The following is a 21,767-nucleotide window of genomic DNA, read 5'->3' as shown; positions in this document are numbered from 1 at the left end:
TATGCCATGTTTCCAGTCCAGATAAACCCACCAAGCTTTCTCATCTATGTGTCAACCCTAGTAATAACATTAGTACGACTCCACATTTGACCACGCCCCCTCTCTAGTACTGGGGCCCAACTGATGTCTCGGAGGCCCTGGGCACTTTACAATGCAGATCCCTGTTTGAGAAATCCGGTGTTGCCTCACTGTATGACCACGACTCTGGGCTCTCTGCTGGCTCCTATAGTAAACAGACCCCAATCTTTGTTTTTTTTACCACAAACCCTTCTGGATAATTAAAAACACAGACCCACCACCCAAGTTCCTACATTTATTTCAGTTTTAAAGAGTAAAACAGCTGCTGGCCAACCAGAGCTGGATTAAGCCTTCGGGGTAGCACTTAAGCACGTCCCCAATCCTCTGGCCCTCTCTGGTCAGGAAGATGCGACGGTGTGGCCCGCTTGAGCATGTTGGAGGTTGTACCTTCGTGGAGAGCCACTGGGTCCTAGTGCCCAGTGGCTGCTGCAGCACTGTGCTCCAGCCGAAGGGGCTCCCTTAGACAGGTACTGTGTCCCCCTTAATCCGGCTCTGTGGCTAGCACAGATACAGCTTTGGAGCCAAAATGTGCATTAACTTGTGGACATGAGCCTAGAATCCTGCTAAGGCGCTTAGGGGCCCATTTATCAAAGTGCATTTGAGGTAAATTCCCCGAAAACACCTGTTTTCTGGGGTTTACCTCAAATACTAAGTATCCCCCGAATGTATGAAGGAGGGACCGCATACCTGCTGCGATCCCTCCATTGCCGCCGGCAGCCGCCTCCCCCATAGGTTTCTATGGGGGATGCGATGCTGCCAAATGTATCAATATATACCTCCCTCCGCCGGCTGAAGTGCGAAGCATTCCCGATATTGACCCCAGCAGCTAACGCTATCTGAAGATAGCGTCAGCCGCTGTGTCCTATGGGCACTCACCGCATTTCAGCCGGCGGAGGGATCTTCCAGATCCCTCCGCCGGCAATGGGCGCCTCTTATGTGCAGTCCTCGGAACTGCGCATGCGCAGCAGCCCGGAATGCGCTCCGGCCACATCGCAGGGACGGGCTCTTTTCGGAGCCCATCTCCCTGCATGTGCCGGGTCATACATTCGGCCGGTATGATCGCATTTTGCAATGCGATCATGGGCGGTACTGCATGCCCTGATCGCATTGCAAAATGCGATCCTTAATAAATGGGCCCCTTAGATTTACAGAGCAGAGGAGCAGAGATGGGCCCCTGTGTCCAGGGGGGCCTCGAACCACACACCCTGCACCCACAGTATACTTACCTTATGCCGGCAAGCGGGTCCCTCAACATCAGCGGCGTCATTTTTCCCATCCCAGTGGCATCTTCTCTTATACGCATGCGCCATCTTTCCGAATATCACTTGGAAGACGGCGCCTTGTAGTAGGAGGGACCCGCTTGCCAGCACAAGGTAAGATGTGGGGCTTGGGGGGGCTCTGCTGTGCAAAGGAGGGAGCCCTCTGCACAGGGGCCTCCTTGGGCGTTAATGCGCCTTTGATGGGAGGAATTTGAGTGCGGTCATTTCCATTGGAGTATGGAAAAAGGGTGCGTCTTGTTATGTAGATCAGGGAGCCAACAAGACTTTATTTATTGTAATGCTAGAAAGTGGTGGAGAGGGCACATTTTCAGGGTATTCCTTGTCCAGCTATTCACAAAAATACTCACCAGCTTATAGGAGATGGAGAAAAGACAGGTGGATCGCCATTATATTGGGAGACTAATTCCTAATTATGAGGAACTGGTAAAGAAGGGGAGGGTTAGGGTTAGTCTGTGGGAGGTTAGGGATAGGCTGCGGGAAGGGAGGGTTAGGCTGCGGGAGGTTAGGGTTAGTCTGTGGGAGGTTAGGGATAGGCTGCGGGAAGGGAGGGTTAGGCTGCGGGAGGTTAGGGATAGGCTGCAGGAAGGGAGGGTTAGGCTGCGGGAGGTTAGGGATGGGCTGCAGGAAGGGAGGGTTAGGCTGCGGGAGGTTAGGGATAGGCTGCGGGAAGGGAGGGTTAGTCTGTGGGAGGTTAGGGATGGGCTGCAGGAAGGGAGGGTTAGGCTGCAGGAGGGGAGAGTTCGGTATGAGGGGGAAGGTAAGGGTTAGCGTTACTCGCTGCCGGAAATGTAGGATGCCAGCTGGAAGTCACCATTCCCCTGACTGTCAGACCCAGAAGACGCCGCAGGAGACCCGCTACCAGGTAGGTGACCGCTGCACTGGGACACTGTCTGTCGACATTCTAATTATGTCGTCATTTCATTAGTGTTGACACAGTGATTGTGGAAATGGTCAATGTTGAAATCCTACATGTCGACGTTCTCATGATGAATGTTGACAAAAAATATACAAAACCCAAGTCAAGGGCAAATATTTTCCCAATCCCATCATAAACGTACTTTATTGCAGTAATATCTGCACAGTTGTTTGCTGTCGCAGCAGTAGTGCATAGGTCGGCATATAACTAGTAGTGTACTAGGGTAGACTGGTTTAGTCCATTGGAAGCCTATATCTAACAGTAATTAACACCAACACATACCAATAACAGACTCTTATATTTTTTCTTCACAACAGGAGATAAAGGTGATGCTGGCATAGCTCAAACTTTGTATGGTGAGTAATAATCCGCAGTGTAAATATTACGGACCGTCTTTTCATAAATAGAATAATTTAGACACACTCATGAATGTACAGTATAAGAGCGAGTCTTCACCACTAACCAACCATTGCAACCAGGTAGAGGGATTTTTTTTGAGTGCCTTCTTTTTTCAGAATAGTTTTCACTAAGGCATCTATACATAAAATACAGCGTTACGTAGTTCACAGCTTCAGTATAATTGTGACCTCACATATCAAAGAATTAACAGCCAGATCCCATATCAGGGCTATCAATGAAGTTGGGACATGCCCTCTGGCAGGGACGGACTGGGGCTCTTGATCAGCATCAAAGCGCGATCGCGCAAAAAGGGGTGTGGCCTCACCTTATGGGGGCGTGATTAAAGCCAACTGGGGCGTGCTGCCAGTTATGGGGGCCTGGCACGCCCCTGACTTTCAGTATCCCGGCCAAGCAGTGCGCCGGGAGGCAGGAATGGCTCGGCCATCAGGTCATCGACCCTTCTGGCACTTGCCAGTAGTGCCAGATGCCCAGTCCGGCTCTGCCCTCTGGCTAATATAAGGGCACAAGCCTGGGTGTCTCAACCCCTTGTCCCAGTCCCTGCCATCTAACACCTTCTCATACTCAAAAGAATTGGTTTTACACATGTACAAAGTCAAAGATGAAGCACAACGAAACTTGGTGTGAGGAAAAAGACGCGACCACTTGCATCGGAGCCCATTTTACACAGATTCAGACTCAGTGCCACACAGATGTACAAATGTTGCACATCAAATTGAGCAGTGTAACCAGACATTGTCGTTCCCAGTTGTTATATCTATGCGAACAAAACGCTCAATTTCAGCAAGAAAGACGCTCGCACGGGACCTGGCGCTCTGAGCTGGCAGTAAGAAAGGACACGTCTGTAGTAGCATAGTAAAATAACACAAACATGATAACACAACTTTTTCACACAGGATTTCTCCTCAGACACACCTTATCCAGACATTATCATACTTCTAACATTAACCCTGTGCGATCTAATATGGCTTCCGGCTTCCATTAAAATGAACAATCAATGAGCATATTCCTTTCTCTGTTGCTCTCAAGCAACATTCTAATGGACAAATCAGCTTCTACAATTAAAGAATTCCCTAAGGAGCATCAAGGGTAACATACATGAGGGAAAAAGAAAGATGCACTTGGAACGGGACTGAAAGCCAGACATCTGAGATAATGCTCTATCAAAACTGTGAATTTAATTGATCATCTTTCTGACAACTTTTCTGCTAAGTATATGGTTGACAATCAAATAAAGTTCCTGAAGCTGTAATCCAAGTTGCTGCATACGACAACATGCATTGACCTGCTGATCCTATAGGCAGCCATGTCCGGGCCTCCTTATCAGGGGTGCCGAGAGGAGGGCGGGGAGCGGGAACTAATTGCCCGGGCTTGATGGAGGGGCCTGGGTCCTCTCCAACCCCTGATTGCGCTCCCCCCCCAGATTTCCCCATGGCTGATGGGCTCACAGCGCCCCCCTCCTCAGCTCTGCAAATAATTGTTTCCTTTTTTTTTCTAAGGGGTGTGGTCACAACTCCCGCGATTAGCCCACACCCCCCGAAAGTACCGGGGCCCCCGGCCCGCGTCTTATCACAATAAAATCCTAGTGGAATAACTTTCCCTACAAAAGTAGCATAGTAAATTTAAAGAGAGAAACGTGTTAAAAATATGTGATATCTATCCATCTTACATTAACTTCTAAAAGTATACTCATGCTCTTTTTTCGTAATTACATTTCCTTTACAATGCACATAGGCAAACGCAGGGGGGGTTCCGTCTGCCTGGGAACCCCCCCTCCCCAGCCCACACCATGACTACAATAGAAATAGTAATATAATAGAATTTTACAAGTGCTGCATGTTCTTCTCAGTATCACAAATGAAATAATTAGCACCACCTGTGGATCTTTTAACATGTATCAGCCAGTAATAAATAACCTGTGCACCAACTAGGAGATCAGGAAAACATTCACTGTTAGGGATGTGCTGCTATGGAGCCCAATATGTACATATATGTCCAGGGCAGTGCTAGGTTGCTCCCAGACTCCCGGACTTGCTCTAATACTCTGGACTGGTGCCCACATCTAAAATAAAAACATTCAGCTTAGGCAGGATGGCCCTACTGTCGCATTTAATGGCTTATTGTGATCGCTGGTCCTGTATATGCTGGAATTATAACACACAATATACTTTGTATGACACATATAATGGGTTACTGTGATCGCTGGTCCTGTACATGCTGGAATTATGACACACAATATACTTTGTATGACACATATAATGGTTACTGTGATCGCTGGTCCTGTACATGCTGGAATTATGACACACAATACACTTTGTATGACGCATATTAAAGCTGGTTAAGTGCTAATTTTACCCTCGTCATGGACTAGCCACACTCACTCTAAAATCAAGCATTTGGAAACCCCCCTTTAGAAATCCTGCGTTTGCCACTGATGCATGTATTTGTTGCTTCATGTAGGACTTCAAGTGTTCATTCTATCACCCTGCACCTGTCACAACCAGTGCAGTTCCTCTTTCCTGCCTGAGGTGTTGCTCTCTGCTCTGGTGCTTCTAGCACACTCAACTGATGCAACAAACTTCTGATATTCAGACCAGCGTGTGCTAGAAGCACCAGAGCAGAGAGAGATACCCCAGGCAGGAAAGAGGAACTACACGGGTTGTGACAGGTGCAGGGTGCTAGAATGAAGACTAGATTTCAACAACAATGTGTGACACCTAAATATTTTTCTTTTATTTTACAAATTAACTCCTACTTTCCACCATACATATGTTTTATCCAAAACCACCATCTAGTGTCAAACTCCAAATACATCCAATCTGTGGGGGGGGGGGGGGGGCAACAGTGTCGGACAGGGGCATAAAGGGCTCACTGGGGGAATGCAGTGGTAGGGGCCCATGCTTAAGGGGTGTGGCCAGACCCCAGAGAGGGTATGGCCAGCAACCAGAGATGCTTGGCTAACCAATAGGCAAATTTGGTTGTAGTTTCTATAGAAAGGAGCCAAGCACCCATGCTGATCAGTGGTACTACTCCACCAGGTAACTGACCATAAAATGGAGTAACAATGTATGATTTGAGGTCTGGAACCTGTTACCTAGAGTAGGGGGGTGGGCCCTCTGGCAGTAGGGCCCACCGGGGATTACCCCTGTACCCCTGTGGGCCAGTCCAACCCTGGGGGGCGATATAATTCATATGCTGGAATTTAGCTCCCAGGCTGATTGCCTGGGAGCAATTCAATTGCTTCCCGCGATGGCCATATTTTCCTGCTGGAATGCTCGGGTTTAGTTGCGTTACGCTGCAGCTCCCACGCTAAGTGCCAGGCGCAGTGCAGCTGTGAAGTTCCGACTAGCCCCGAAGCCCTACTGAAGGCGGATTTCTGCTCACACCTCAGGAGGATGCAAGCAGAAATCCACGATAAGTGCAGCCTCGAGGCTAGTCGTCGGATGTAACTAAATAGCTCCTGGGCACTTAGCCCAGGAGCTAAATTCCCATAAATTAATAGAAGCGCCCCCTGTAGCCCACCGTTTTACCCCAAAGTCTATTGATATGGAGTATCTTAACCAACTACTAGTGCCTCCACCCAAGCTAGATATGGATTCAAATTGGGCCCGTTTGGGTAAGCCCAAACCTATTGCATAAAGTATAACACTATAATGTGGAATTATCGAGGAATAAATTATACCTTTACTCTTTCCTCTTTTTTTCCAGGAATCGGAACGACTACAACAGGATTTCCTGTGCCTAACAAAGGTAAGTGAATGTATAACGGCAGTAGCTATGAGTAAAAAAAAGAAATATTTATATTTTATATAGACAGTTTAACAGATGGGAATATCACATTGAAATAACCATATGCATAAGATTTGTACATACAAGCCAATTTTTCATTTCAATACAACCATAGAATAAATCATTAAAAATGAACATGCAGAAGTATATAGTTAATACAATTGTATTAAAATGGCACTGGATACTTATAATAGCGTCCCAGAGTAGTTAAAGTGTCCATTGTAATAGCAGTTCATACTGTAAGTTCAGTGGTTTAACCCTGACACTCAATGACTCCTTCCTTAGTACTGTAATCGCTTGGTTAAACTTAGTTGTGCGGAACTAGTTCTGTGTTACTTAGTGCTAAGCTCCTGACAGGAAAGATAAAAGTCCTCAGCTCTGATGATCCCTTTTGTAGTGATGCGTTTACAAAATATACAATGTTGCTTTAATGTCAGATTATGTCCTAAAGCAGGGGTGGGGAACCTTTTTTCTGCCGAGGACCATTTTGATATACAGAATATAACATTATTTGCTGGCCTGGTCTAGGCCATGCCCCCTCCGCGTGATGTCACATGGGGGCGGGGCCACAATCGCTGGTGATTACAGCAATGCCCGGAGCATCCTGAGGATGCTCCGGGGAGCTGTAAGGGCAGCGGTGTGACCGTCTGAAGTGTCCTAAGGACTCTCCAGGTGGCACTGCTGCATAGATTCTGGCTGCAGGGTGCCATTCTAGGCACACTGCTAGCCAGATGAGGCTGGCAGAGAAAAGCTCTGGGGGCCGACCAAATGATACCGAGAGCCTTATAAGGACCCCGGCCAGGAGGTTCCCCACCTCTGTCCTAAAGAATCCTCGATTTTAACAAGTTACTTTGATATTCTCCACCGCAATGATAACATCGGATAACTGATGAAACATCGAACCTGTAAAGGCGATCTTAGGCAAATACAGGCTTAAATGCAGTCAACATTTTTTTATGCTGTTTCTTCTAAACACTTTTAGTATAAAGATTATATAACACAAGGGGCGGAATTCAATTGTTTCCAGCCCCCATCGCGCCCGATGGAGCTATTCAATTGTTGCTCCTGTCGGGCGCGATCAGCTGACAGCGCTCCATTTCAGCTCACAGCCCCAGAGGGGTGCAAGCTGAAATCGTCGAAAAGTGACCTGTTTGGGCGCCCAAACGGCACTTTTCGCGATCGCGCCCAGCACTTTGGTCGGGATTAGCTGCTTTACGCGGCTAAACCCGACCACTTTGGGCACGATCAGCGCGAAAAGCTGGAACAATTGAATAGCGGCCCGCGATCTCCTGTCACTTTAGACGGGAGTTCCGGGCCGCGAAAACAATTGAATTCCGCCCATGGAGTCCGACTCAAATAGTAATTTGTGCTCCACCACACACACCGGTGTATATATATCTTGGTATAAGGTTTATCCTATCATTCTCCCCCGACTCCACCCTATTTGAGCTTCTATGTTGATAGATAGACGTGTTAATACAGAATTTTAGATCCTGAATTGGTCAAATCTCTCTCCCTTATATAAGACTTCTCCTGAAGTTAAACTGAAGGTGATTAATATCAACATAAGCAAGTCTCTCACCACCTAGTTGCTGCAGTCTTGTCTTCCCTGCCTTAAACTCTATATTCACCAATTGAAGATATGTTACAGCTTCTTATGGCAGGGGAAAGAAACCTCAAGCCTATGCCAGGCACATACCCTGTAGCTCCGCCTCTCTGAGGGGTGGCTACGGTCAGCTCCCTCCTTCTCACTGCCTGCGATGCGGCTTAGAGCTGTCCGTCACCCCACGACAGCCCTGCCTGCCGCTGTTCACCACAGCCCTGGGGAGGTTCCAGGTGACACAGCCATCCAGCGTCCTATAGGGGAGTGTCTTCCCAGCCAAGCCCTCACTGGCGTCACTCTCTTCAGTTTAGACGCCGCCGGAGCCAACAGCCATGTGTAGTCAGAGGTGAACACTCCAGGGGGAACTGCTGTCTAACCCTGCCAGCACCCGCACAGTCCCTTTAACTGCCATTTATACTGGTCAGTGTCTCACGCTCCCCTCTTCTCAGCCCGGCACATGGTCTTTCCCTAGCATGCGGGCTGCTGCAGAACTTCTTCCAGAAGCTGCGCGCGCTGTCCCCAGGGTCTCCCCAGACCTTGTATGTGGGGGAGTACAAACCCAGGCCGGCTCTTGGGGTGTTCGACCAGTGCGGTCGAACAGGGGCGCTACCCCATAGAGGGCGCACCCCTCCCCAACATATCAATTTCAGCGGGACAGCACTGTCCCGCTGTTCCACCCGTGGGCTGAAGTGGCCCACGGGTGGTCTGTTGGGAGGTTGGGTACCCCCACCGCCGCAGCTGTGTGGCGGTGCCGGACCCTGGAGGCTGAATGGATGCTGTATACGCATGCGCGCGGCATCCAATCAGTGCTGGGAGAGGGCTGGGGGAAGCCCAGCTAGTGACGAGTGTTGGGCTCCCCCCAGCGTGATGTTACACGGGAGGCGTTCCAGGCGGGCACGCCCCCAAATAACGTCACTTAAGGGGCGAGGCCTATGGTAATTAGGCCACACCCCATTTTCCGGTCGCCGAGCGCGGTACACCCGGCCGGCACAGGGCGCGAATAACCCTGGAGCCGGCCCTGTACAAACCTCACAGTAAGCAACAAATAACATAAGCAGCACTTAACTTACAGCTCTATTAATATTTATGATAACCAATGGGCGTTGGGTGTTTCCACGGGTGTTATACCCCCTATGATGTTTTTGGGTGTTTAACCCAAAATTATCATCTTCCGTTCATATTAACTGATCGTCAATGATTTATGCTAAAAATCTCTTTGATATAATTTATATCTGTAGGAACTTCAAGGCACAACTGTATGATCAAACCTTTAACTCTTTGGTTAATAGAAACCAAATAAACAAAAAAATTATTAATAAATAATTAAACCTCAGTTCCAAATTACTCCACCTCCTATTTCCTCCCTCTACTCACTAAAAGTATCAATAATTAGCATCAAAACTTAATACATTACCCCGTATGAGTTCAATATAAGGAGACATAGGAAAAAAAAAATGTTCCTATTTCCTTGTAATAAAACTCAACCACCCCCTCAAATATCAGTAAAACACAAATAATATATTTTATTTGCATTATCCTAATATTTACACACTAATTAACTACTTCACTATACTTATCCATGTTCACTTTTTAAATGAGCATGTCTCCAGTGTATAACAGCTAACAGCTCAAGCGTATACAGGAAAACATTTCAATATTCAACTTAGTGCTTTAATTACAATAAAAAATAAATACTAGATCTAAAAAAATGTTAATGCTAAAACATTTATATAAATGTCATATATAAACCAAAATCAAGTCTTTACAAAGCAATTAATGACCAATATTAGCTCACGTCCACCTGCTCACTCTTTCCGAACTTGTTCAATCTCAAATTACCAATTTATCTTTAGTCAATGACATATTTCATTCATATGCTTCAACCTTCTTCTCAAATGTTTCAGACAATCAACATATTTAGCAATGCACCACCAAACAATTTTAACTTCTTCAAATATAATCAGTTTAACTGAAATAACATACTGTAAAACTCTAGAACAAAATAAACCATAGACATAGACCGTTTATGTAGTTGGAACATTTTTTGTTTTGTGGCCAATGAGATTGACAAGAAGACTACAAACAAATAATCTATCAAGAGTGTATTAATATTAAATACATGATTTTACATTGGTTTCATACATCAACATTTAAACTTTATATTTTCAACCCTATTTTTTTAATAAACAAGAAACTCTGGGCCTGATTCAGGCCCGTTCGCTACATGCGTGCGCTCGCAAGGGGCCCAATGTTCGGCGTACGTGCAGGCGCACTCTTCGTTCTGCGCGTGCGTGAACTGCTCACTGCGATCGCATACCGCTCGCTCGCCCTGCAAAGACAGCCCAGTGTAATGAGTGACAGGAGAGGCCATTTGTGGGTGGTAACAGGGGCAGTCCTGTAATAATGGGGGGTTGGAGATGCGAACGCAGGCGTGCCTGAGTGTTTCAATGCCGTTTCAGAGGCGTGCATAATTAACAGGCAGCGTCATAGTACACGTCACTTGGCTTTTTTTTACACTGAAATGCTCGCAGAGCTTGCGGTAGGGTAAGGCAACCACAAGCGCTGCGATCACTACCGATGGTCCTCGATGTATCAATGTTTTAATACACTTACTGGAGATGACGTGTGCCAGTGGGCGTCTCTACATACGCTAAGGGGTGTCTGCATACGCAGAGCGATCGCTCGCACAGCCAAAGTGGGTGTGCTTATGCCTTGGCGAGCGATCGCATCCCAGGACGTCAATTTGGAAAATTTGCATACGCTCAGTGTGAGCGTACGCATCTAGCGACCGGGTCTGGATAATGCCCTCTGTACTTTTTCTTATTTAGTTAAGTGGCAGTTGGATATTTTTAGAAAACCTATATTTTGCTTTTTCATAACTTAACTTTTAAATGTACTCCTTAAGCAAGCAAAGTATAGCGTCATTTTGAATGAATTTCCTTGTCATTATATTTATGAAGTGATGACATGCACAGACCATACACATCAAATAACATGTACATAAATCTTGCCTTTCAGCTGCAAGAAACTGTAAGGAACTACTAGACCAGGGTGAGACACTAAGTGACTGGCACACGATATACCCAAGTGGCCGGAAGGCCATGAAAGTTCTGTGTGACCTGCATACAGACGGAGGAGGCTGGATAGTAAGTGACCACCACACCAACCACAATCATCGTCACCCTATTACAAGTCGCTATAACAATGCTGTAACCTCCGCTGTGACTACAGGTGTTCCAGAGGCGCTGGGACGGCTCAGTGGACTTTTTTCGGGATTGGAATTCCTACAAGAAAGGGTTTGGCAGCCGCCTGAATGAGTTCTGGCTGGGAAATGACAATCTGCACATTCTGACATCATCCGGTAACATTCAATTTGGTAGAATTTAGTCTAAAGCAAAGATTTTGCTGAAACGTGCATTGTATTTTTGTGATGCCTGGCGTTTGGTTAGTTTGTGTTTACAATTGTGATGAAAATCCTCAATTTATAATACATATTGCAAATGATGGGGCTTCACTTGCACCATTCTCCATGCTAGATACTAGAGATCCGTCAGAAATAGGCTTTCCTTTCCATACCCGCAACTCAGAATCGCACAGAGCATTACATACATACCAACGACCCCTTCACAAGTCAGGGTGGTTCCATGTGACTCAGGGGCGTATTTATAATGAGTGCAGCCATATATTTTTTTTTATACTTACCTCTCCGAAGTCCCAGAGTAGCGCTACAGAAAACGCCTGGATAATGACCGCCGCTGCCATTTTCCCAGCGTTTTGCGCAGTAGGAAATCACTGGGAAAATGGCTGCCACGCTATTTTTCCAGTGACCTGCTCATGCGCAGTAGACGCTGGGCACACTCTAGTGCCCGGAGTCTACTGCTGCTGTCAGTTCGCTGACTGCAGCCGGGGAGAGAACACAAGCCCCTCCTCTCTTAATACACCCCAGATGTGACTGCAAACACAATAGTCAGTGCACACTGCACCACTAGGGCCCCACTGCAAAATGCCAGTGAGTTGAATTGACTGGGACTCCCTTAGCTGTTCAACCAATCACGAGCAGTTTTCCTTGCCAGCTGTGATGCGATTGGCTAGTGCTAAACTGTCTAGACTGATCACACATCAGTAAAGATTAATTGAATCTCTAGTGATGGTGGAAAAACAAATGAATAAAACTGGGAGCACCATGCATGTCAATTAATATTTATATTTTTTGCATTCATTTAAGCAAGTTTGTACATGTAGCACACAACTCCATTGAAATGAATGGGAAAGCTGGTTAAAGTGTTCGTGTTGAGCCTTGATCTGCGTGGCGATTACTTGAACGCTTATCTAATCTTGAGCAGGCAAAGAGAAATCAGGCATGGGGAAGGTTTAAGAGCATCTTCAGGTGTTTGTTAATAGTTTTTGTTTGGGAATGGGTGGGCCCAATTTGTGGAATCTATCGAAAATCTGATTTAGAACTGCATTGAAGTTCCTGCCTACCAGAACTAGGCCCTTATGGAGTTTGAATAGTATAGCAAATAAGGTGCAGGAAAAAATGGTGCATATCATATATTTCCCAGATTACCTGTTTGGATTATAGATCATCCTTATTCATCTGTCTGGGAAGAAGACAGTTCAAAAAGCAAAGAGTTATGTAACAGGGCTCCCACTTTGTTTCATTTCCCTCGGTGTGAGTAGGAAAATTCCTTGCTATATTTGTTGAAGGCCATAGACTGATGATTGTCATCTTTGAAATGTATGTCTTGAAAGATCACAATGGTCCCCATTAATTTAGGCATTCTGCAAAATGCTAGAGGGGAATTTGAGGTTAGATTTCTAATGGGCATGTCAGGAGGACTGATGGGCATGTAGGATGGACTGCTAAGTATGGGGAAGGTCTGATGGGCATGTGGGGAGGTCTGATGGGCATGTGGTGAGGTCTGAAGGGCATGTTGGAAGGTCTGAAGGGCATGTAGGAAGGACTGGTAAGCATGGAGGAGGTCTGATGGGCATGGGGGAAGGTCTGATGGGCATGGGGGGAGGTCTGATGGGCATGTGGGGAGGTCTGATGGGTATTTGAGCATTTGAGGTCATTTTGGAGCATGTGGAAACTATTACTAGCATATGGTGGAATTTTGGAGCAAGTGGAGGTGGAAGTGTTTTATTTGTACTGGCCCCACAATTTCTTGTGGCATTCTTGGTGGCCATTGATGCAACTCAGAGACTAAACACGAACATTTAGACCTTGTATCTGTGCATATTATATGGCCAACGTTTGACATATATATTGTATACACATAATAGGCATATTGAACTTGTGATCAGTATAAAAGAGGTTATGAAATCTGTTTATTAACAGTAACGACAAAAACATGAATTTATTATCTCTATTCCTCTGCCTTGTATAAAATCCTTGCAGCGCAGTTAACTTTCGGTTTGGCATGTATAAGATTCAGGGGGAGATTTATCAAAGTTTGGAGAGAGACAGAGTGGAGAGAGATAAAGAACCAACCAATCAGCTCCTAACTGTCATTTTTCAAACACAGCCTGAGAGAAGCTGATTGGTTGGTACTTTCTCTCTCTCCAAGCTTAGATAGAACGTACCCTCTTAATGTCTTGAACTCAAACAGCATTATGGACTCTGTGGTCTTGGCTTCAACTTATAGGGATCTTGTTTTAATATAAGCCTATTTACCTTGTTAATAATTTGAAACCTTTGCGAATTTTGGCGGTTTCAAATTGCCTGTAAAACTGTTTCTCAGCCATAAGGATGATTATTCCCCTGGCGTTTAAACATTGTATCTTGTCACCTCAATCACTGCAGTGCATTACCCCCAGGCCCCAAGCAGGGGTCTGACAGTGAGTAACTCACTTTGCAACTGACAAAAAATGTTGCACTCTCAGTCGCCGACGTGTCAGTCCACGACAAGGAGCAACCAGGGGGGCTCAGAGTGGGGGGCTGCGCTGAGGGGCAATTACTGTGTACACATGGCTGCATATGTAAACTAGGACAGTGAAGAGGTGCCCACTTCAGGGCTGGTGCAAGGAGGCGACATTTTCAATCATCTGCGGTAGTACCTTCCGGGTTAAGGATGGCCATCGATGATTACCAAACAGCGATGGTTAACCACCGATGGCCAATTGTTTTGCCATCGATGGTGGAGATCCAGTGTTTCTCCGCAATCAATGGCACAGAGACCCATAATGTTTTATTTTTTTCCTACTTGGCACCAGGACATGAAGCATAGCTCCACCCCCCAGCATGACCTGTGAACACCTGACCCCAAATCTGATTGGCCCACTGCCCAATAGAGCAGGGCTGACCATCGGTTGGCAAAACCATGGATAGTTTCATGCCTATGGTTACACGCCATCGTGGTTAACCATCAATGGTACCATCAATGGTTAAGCAACCAATGGCCATCCTTAGCCCCGGTCACCCATGATCGCGTCTCCGGCTCCCCTCGCTGGCAGACCCCCTATCCGTCACCTGGGGCAGGTGCCCATCTACACCCCCTCCCTCCCTAGCTGTGCCTCCTGCCTTCATCATTTATCATTCTGTATTACATCTCTTCTTAGGCACCTGGGAACTGCGAATTGATCTGCAAGACTTTGAGAACACAAAGCATTTTGCCAAGTATGCATCCTTCCAGGTATTGGGAGAGGATGAGAAGTATAAACTATTACTTGGAGACTTCAAAGAGGGCAATGCAGGTAAGACATTGCTCAGCAACATGACAAGCAGACACTATTGTCCATACTGATGAAGGACAGCTCAGTCTCAACTGGGGACTGCCACATCTGAGCTGTTGCTTACAGTGCTGTCTAAAGCTGGCCACACACTAGACCAACTTACATCCAACCAGCCAACTAGTTGATTGGTTGGAATGAAAATCTGGTAATGTATGAGAGTAAATGATGATCAGCAATTTGCTCCTAAATACCAGAAAACAGATGAAAATGGTCATTCAGACAAGTTTGTTAAATGTTTGATCTAAACAATTTGTTCAAACAACAATTTTTGTCCATTTTCCAGCATTTGGGAGCAAATTGCTGATTGTCATTTGCTTTCATACCTTACCAGATTTTCATTCCAAAAAATCAACTAGTTGGCTGGTTGGACAGATAATCTTTAGATGTGTGGCCAGCTTAATCCACAACATTGTGGAGCACTTTACTGTAAAGATGGGTACACATTGGGCCGGATTCATTATGGATTGCAACTTTGATTGCAATAGCATTTACGCATGTAGTACAGCAGATAGTATGATGCAAGGAACGACATCACGCTGTTACATGCAGTATGTAACGATATATCATGCTGTCATTCTCCGGATTGTGTAATGTGTACTGCATGGCGAGCTCAATGTATTGTTACATTGCATTCCGTCACTGGGTCACACATTGTACAGTTTATACCCAGGTAGGAAAACACTGTAATATTTATTACAGTGTGGCCGTTAGTTTGTAGCAGTGGTGCACGCCTGGCTGTGGTGGTGCACATGTGGCTGTGGTGGTGCACATGTTTGGCTGTGGTGGTGCTGAGGTAGTCATCCCAGGGTAAGATGTAAGCCAATCATGTGATGCAAATATTTTATCTTGGGATGACCTCCTCAAACGGGTACACCCCTCTCCTGTCACGGGTGGATCTAATGGGGTTAGGAGGTTTGATGTGACATTTACACTGTTGCACAGTGCATCTGTTCAAATATTTCCCACACAGGAGTGTATTAACACCAAAGGGGGTCTGTGTGCAGCGAGCCCCATCCTCTGAGCAGCGGGCCCCCTCCCAAATCCCACACCTTACTTTGTGCCGGCAAGCGGATCCCTCCCTCTTCGCGTGTCATCTTCCCAATATTTGGAAAGATGGTGCATGCCCACGAGAGAGCAAAGGCTCTGGCACAGTGCCAAAGTCTTTGCTTTCAGTGTGCGGCACCATCTTCCCGAAGATGTCACTGGGAAGATGGCGCTGCGGAGGAGGAGGGACCCACTTGCTGGCACAAGGTAAGTGCAGGGTGTGCAGTGCGTGCCCCATATGCACTGCACACCCCGCACCCATTATAAATATACCTATGTTCCACCCAGTCATCAAACCTAGGAACACTTGTACATTGTACAGTTGTTTGTGGGAGGCAGGTGTGCACCCTGACGTATGCAGCTAGTCACCCGGGTGCAAAACCAAGTTGCATTGAGTGAACCTCGTAAATGACCTCAAGGGAAAGAAAGTGTGCCATTGCTATGGTTTAGTGCACATTTTTACATGTATATGAGGCCAAATGTCATTAGATGATTTGTGCTTGCAGCCAGTAGTGCACGGAGGGGGGGGGGATTGAGTACCCAGAACCCCCCCTGACAGACAAGACGAGCGAGTGCCATATTATTAAGCCCCGCCCCCCTCGCAGCAAAATGGCGTGATTCGCGGGTCAATCGGGAGGAGGCAGAGCCAATATGATGCAATTCCATTAGAATTGCATCATTTGGCCCCACCCTCTCCCGATTGACCCACGAATCGCAGCAGTTTGCTATTAGGGGGAGGAGCCTAATGAAAGTGTCAGGTCCCATCCCCATCTCTACAACCCGAAGCTGCTGCCAGGTAAGTGTATGTGTAATGCACTGTATGTGTGTGTTTAGGATACACAGGACCCAACGCGTTTCGTCCCTTTATGAAGTCCTAGGCAGACGAAACGCATCGGTGCCTGTGTATCCTGCCACATGAACTATTGCATTTTTTATACAGATAAGCAAGTTCCCCTTTTTTAATTGCATTTTATATCTATTATCTATGTACTATGTTTTAAAGGCATAACATGTGACTATTTTATATGCCTTGCGGATTGACTTCCTTTTTACTAAATTTATTAAATATTCTTTATTTTTAATATCTATATTGTGTTGTTTTTCACATTATTTGCACTGGTAAAATCAATTCTATATCACTTCGTAGACATTATTGAGGTACAGGCACTTGCACTTTATATAGCTATATATTGTTGTTTTCAATATTTTACACATATACACAGATTTTCATATATATATTTTTATTGTGTGTTTTTTCATGTGTTTTATTATTTAAATTATTCAGGCACTTTCTTATATAAATTATCAACCTGCCAAGTCGCCTTATAATCAAATTCATTTATCTATGTTTATGCTTTTAGTACTACAACCAGTACAAATTTATTTTTGACTTGAGCTGACGCCCTTATGTTTGGGCCCTGTGGGCGGTTGAGTTACATGCAGTTTAGGAATTTTTTTTTAGAAGACCCTAGGTGTTATATTAAGTGAATATATTGGTATAATTCTCATTGGCGCTGTCACCACATATTTGCTTCTATATTATATATATACGTAAATAGAAACCCCCCTTTAAAATTCCTGCGTTTGCCCCTGCTTGCAGCACACATTGGATCGTGTCTGTGCATGAGGTGCACAGTCACACACCACGGTCCGGGAGGGCAGTGTGGGGTCTGGAGTAGTGTTGTCACAAGACATGATTTTTGGAAATAAAACTTTAATGCACTACGGAGCGCCCCCTATATCTTTTGTTTCAACTAAATTAATCATTTTTAAGATACTGATATAGATAGCTCTCAGTGCCAGTGCATAATAGGGGCATAAGGGCCTGATTCAGTAAGGATCGCTATTGCGATCGCAGCAGCGATTACGCACGCAGTCTCACTGTGAAAATATGCTGATTGCAATCGCAACAATGCCGTCACAGCCTAACCTAAGGATGCCCCCTTTACCTTATACACATCTGTATTACTTTGCAGTTGCGACCGGTAACGAATCAGGCCCTAACTCAGGCTTGCCAACTTTCTGGCTGCCCTTTTCCTGGGAGGGAGCAGGCAGATCGGCATGGCAGGGGGCGTGGTCAGCACAAGGAGGCGGGGCCGGCCAGACTACAAATACTTTTTGGGGCGGGGGGCAGGGCCACACAATTGCATCATTTTGGCCCCGCCCTGCTACACAATGCCGATGGGGCCAAAATGATGCCATTCAGTGTGAATCGCGTCACCGGCCCCCTGCTGTGGGGGTTTCAAAGGTAATTGCGGGGGGGGGGGGGATAGGAGGTAAACGGCAGCTGGGAGGATTGCCTGCCTTCCCGGGAGGTCGGGAGCGGCACCTGATTTTCAGGTAGGCAAGTATGCCCTAACTGCACATCTGATCATTTGTTATTTTATCAGGTAATTCCATGGTTACTCATTACAACATGCCATTTTCTACAAAGGACGCTGACTCAACTGCGGCCAAATGTTCTTCCACATACAAAGGAGGCTGGTGGTACAACAACTGCCACCTCTCAAACCTGAACGGCCTGTATCTGCAGGGACAGCATGCCAGTTATGCCGATGGGATCAACTGGAGTACTGGGAGAGGTTACACTTACTCCTACAAGTTTTCGGAAATGAAGATTAGACCTTCATTCAAGCAGATAACGGGAACAGACACTATACATGGAGCTGCGTGATAATGACGTGTATACTAAATCTAGGGGCTATTTTAGTGGCGAAGATCCAAGTTTGAAATTGTGTATTAAAATTAAGAATGTTATACTTTTTAATTTTTTTTCATTGGTGGCAATTTAAGCAGCTATTAAAATAAATAAAAACTAAAAATATATTGGCACAAGCTGCACTTGCGTATATATTCCTGTACACTATGGAGTAACCACAGGCAGGCATACACAGTTTCAAGAATGCACATATATTATGAGGCATAGAACCCTAGAGGAACATGGGTCCATGTTTGTAACATCTGCCCATCGGTGCCAGCAGAGCACCTGGTATATTTGTCAGCAACTGAGCTACATTAGGAAGAAGTACAATATATACGGGTCTAGCTTCTCTATGGGGGCCCAAGTGAATCGCCCCCTAACCGTAGTCAATAATTTTTCTCCGGGCCTGATTCAGCTTGTTATGCAGCTGCTAATACGCACGCAAATGGCCAATTGTTGCGTTCTGCCGTTCGTATTCATTGCAGTGTGTGACCTAGCCATTGGGATCGGGACTGCAATCACCGAGGCTACGCAGACCCATTGCAGAGTGATTGACAGGAAGTGCCGTTTGTGGGTGGTCGACCGAATGCAGACGTGCCAGTACGTTGCAGGGGTGTGCATAAATTAGTCACTGCGATATCATACGCAGACTGAGGCCTCATAGCGTGCACTGAAGTAAGCAATTTCTAAGTGAGGTCTGACCTGCCTTAACTGTGCGTGGGGCTTCCAATCCGGATCAGACCCAGAACTTACCCCTTTCATACTGTGGCGCCGACCCTGGATATTCCCAAGTCGGCACCGTTCACACCAGAGCCGGGTCTGCAGTGACCCGGTTCTTCCGGCGTTGCAGTGGACGCTTGGAGATGATGACCCGGATCGCGCTATTTACACTACAGGGTGGCACGGGAACTACCAGTGGCCAACCCTGCAAAGTACCCAAGTTGGATCCCCAGGTCCTTGGACCCGGGTGGATCCATTTACACAGAGAAAAATCCCAGTTGATGCTCACCAACCTGGGATTTTTAGGTTGGTGTAAAAGGGGTATTAGTGTGTATCTCTGATGAAGAGAATAGCAGCTCTAGCAAGCTGTGGTCAAACAACAAGTTCAGCACGGGCTATAGAGAAGCTATGGTCAGCAACAAGGCCTGATTTAGACATAAGCCGCCGCTTGTGGCACATAAAAATGCATACTCACATTATGCATGTGCCATAGAGTGTAGCTGTATATTGAGTTATGCGTAGGAATGCAGATATGGCCCCTTGCGCCTGGATAAGCATATGCGGAGAATACAAAACCCCCGCCGGATCCAACACAGCGCCCAGAGCTCATGCCCTGCTCGTCCCCCCCCCCCCCCCTAGTTACGCCATGGCGTAGGAGGCATATCTGTTATGCATTCATAAGTTCTGGCGTAAAGATACAGGGCCTCATTTATCAACGAGTTTTTTATCACTCAAAATGAGTGATAAAACTCACTGTATATGATAAGTGGTGCTCCAGCCAATCAGCTCCCAACTGTCATTTTTCAAACAGATGACAGTTGGGAGCTGATTGGCTGGAGCACCTTTTATCATACACAATGAGTTTTATCACTCATTTTGAGTGATAAAAAACTCGTTGATAAATGAGGCCCACAGTATCTTAGGAACATGCAACAGAGAACACACGTGTAACAACGCAACTGCCCGGATGCATTTCTTGTGTCTACTCTTGGCCAATAATTTTGATGTTAAACTGTAAATGAGGTTCAGAGTAGGCACAGGAAAGATCAAAGCACAACACACAATAACCTAAAACTGACTGACGGCTTGGACCTGAGGCTGCTTAATAAACCCTAGTGGTTTCAAAATGTCAGTGTCCGTTGGGAAAAGCAAAAGCAGTTTTCAATGCCAAGGTGTTAGTTAACATTATGAATCGAGGTGGTTCTGTGCATGCTCCCTTCTTACATGGGATCATTTCTGTGCAGCAAAGGACCAAGCATGGAGGATATTCTTCATCGAAATCAGGGACAAACCTGGGAAAATTCCCATTATCAGTAGATCCGCATGAGGGCTCCTCAACACAAACTTTTCCAGGAGATTAAATAGTGAGGAACACATCTGGTTCATCAGTCTGTAAAGTCTTCCAAAGCTCATCCCATATTACCCTGCTCTCAGCAGGAGCTGGGTTCTCCACCAGGGGCTGGAGGGCAGGTTTCACAGAGAAAACGTGAAAGTTTGGATGAAATTGGCTCATGGTACAAATGGTGAGTTTGACGATATATGCAAGCCAAAATGATCATTTGAGACAGGCTGATTAAGTTGGGTTTTTTTTTTTTTTTTTTGTAGAATGGACAGAATGTTGACACTGTGATAATATTGAGTCCATTTTATATAGTTAGGTTTAGGGCTAGATGTAGAATGAACACTAAAATAATATGTCAATTTTACTTTTGGCACTATATATACAGCCCTCCTTATTCCCATGAAGTTTTTAAAAAAGTGGCTCTGTCACCAGGATCATCTACATTATGTGTTGGGGATTTCAATAATGTTTTAGACCAAGCACAGGATATACAGTGTAAAGCACACACTAGTAATACATCACAGGGTAATAGGTTTTCGGCTTATGTGGCCGGGCTTGGTTGATGCTTGGAGGACAAGGCATCCAACTACGAGATAGTATTCCTGTTTCACGTATACGCACCTTATGTTCTCTCGGATCAAACCAGGCACTGCTCACCCGAGATATGCTGCCTAGAGTTCAGTCAGTGCGCTATGAATCTAGAGGAATCTCGGACCACTCCCCCATTAGTAATTAGTTTAGATCTGGGTTGTCAACGTGGTCAATCATTCTGGAAAATGAATCCATTCTGGTTGACCCGTATGGGTGGAGGCTCTGAGCTGGAGGAGGCGTGGAAGAAATTTTGGAGCTTAATTGTGATTCAGCCCCAGTTCCGGTGTTAAGGGATGCTTTTAAGACTTTTCTTGGGGGACTTTGATTAGGCGAGTTGCAGAGTTAAAGTCTTTCTATAATAAACAGGAGTTGGAGACTTCCTGTCAGTCATTAGAGCTTAATTATTTTAATGATGGGTTAGAATCATTTAGGTTTCATTGGCTGATGGCGCAGAGGGCATGAAACGAATGCTTAAAAGATAAGGCCAAGTATAAACTGTTATTTAATTCACATTCTAGATAACTTCCAGGTCTATCGCCTGTAGCATATCT

The 21,767-nt window shown here is 45.8% G+C and overlaps 1 protein-coding gene across 1 annotated transcript in view; it reads left to right on the top strand.

Moving 5' to 3' along the window:
• Positions 1-18,649, top strand: part of LOC148506255 (ficolin-1-B-like) — a 28,218-nt gene extending 9,569 nt beyond the window's left edge. Inside the window, exons 5-10 of the mRNA XM_088447039.1 lie at positions 2,592-2,630; positions 6,400-6,441; positions 11,102-11,229; positions 11,315-11,444; positions 14,645-14,779; positions 18,253-18,649. Coding sequence (XP_088303165.1) covers positions 2,592-2,630; positions 6,400-6,441; positions 11,102-11,229; positions 11,315-11,444; positions 14,645-14,779; positions 18,253-18,536 — 758 coding nt within the window. The 3' untranslated portion in view covers positions 18,537-18,649. The remainder of the gene's footprint in view (positions 1-2,591; positions 2,631-6,399; positions 6,442-11,101; positions 11,230-11,314; positions 11,445-14,644; positions 14,780-18,252) is intronic.
• The last annotated feature ends 3,118 nt before the right edge of the window (positions 18,650-21,767 follow it).

This window comes from Taudactylus pleione, unplaced genomic scaffold, assembly GCF_031769625.1.
Source record: "Taudactylus pleione unplaced genomic scaffold, aTauple2 ptg000412l, whole genome shotgun sequence".
Lineage (NCBI taxonomy): Eukaryota > Metazoa > Chordata > Amphibia > Anura > Myobatrachidae > Taudactylus > Taudactylus pleione.
The sequence above is the reverse complement of the archived record's forward strand: the minus strand, read 5'-3'. Positions and strand labels throughout refer to the sequence as shown.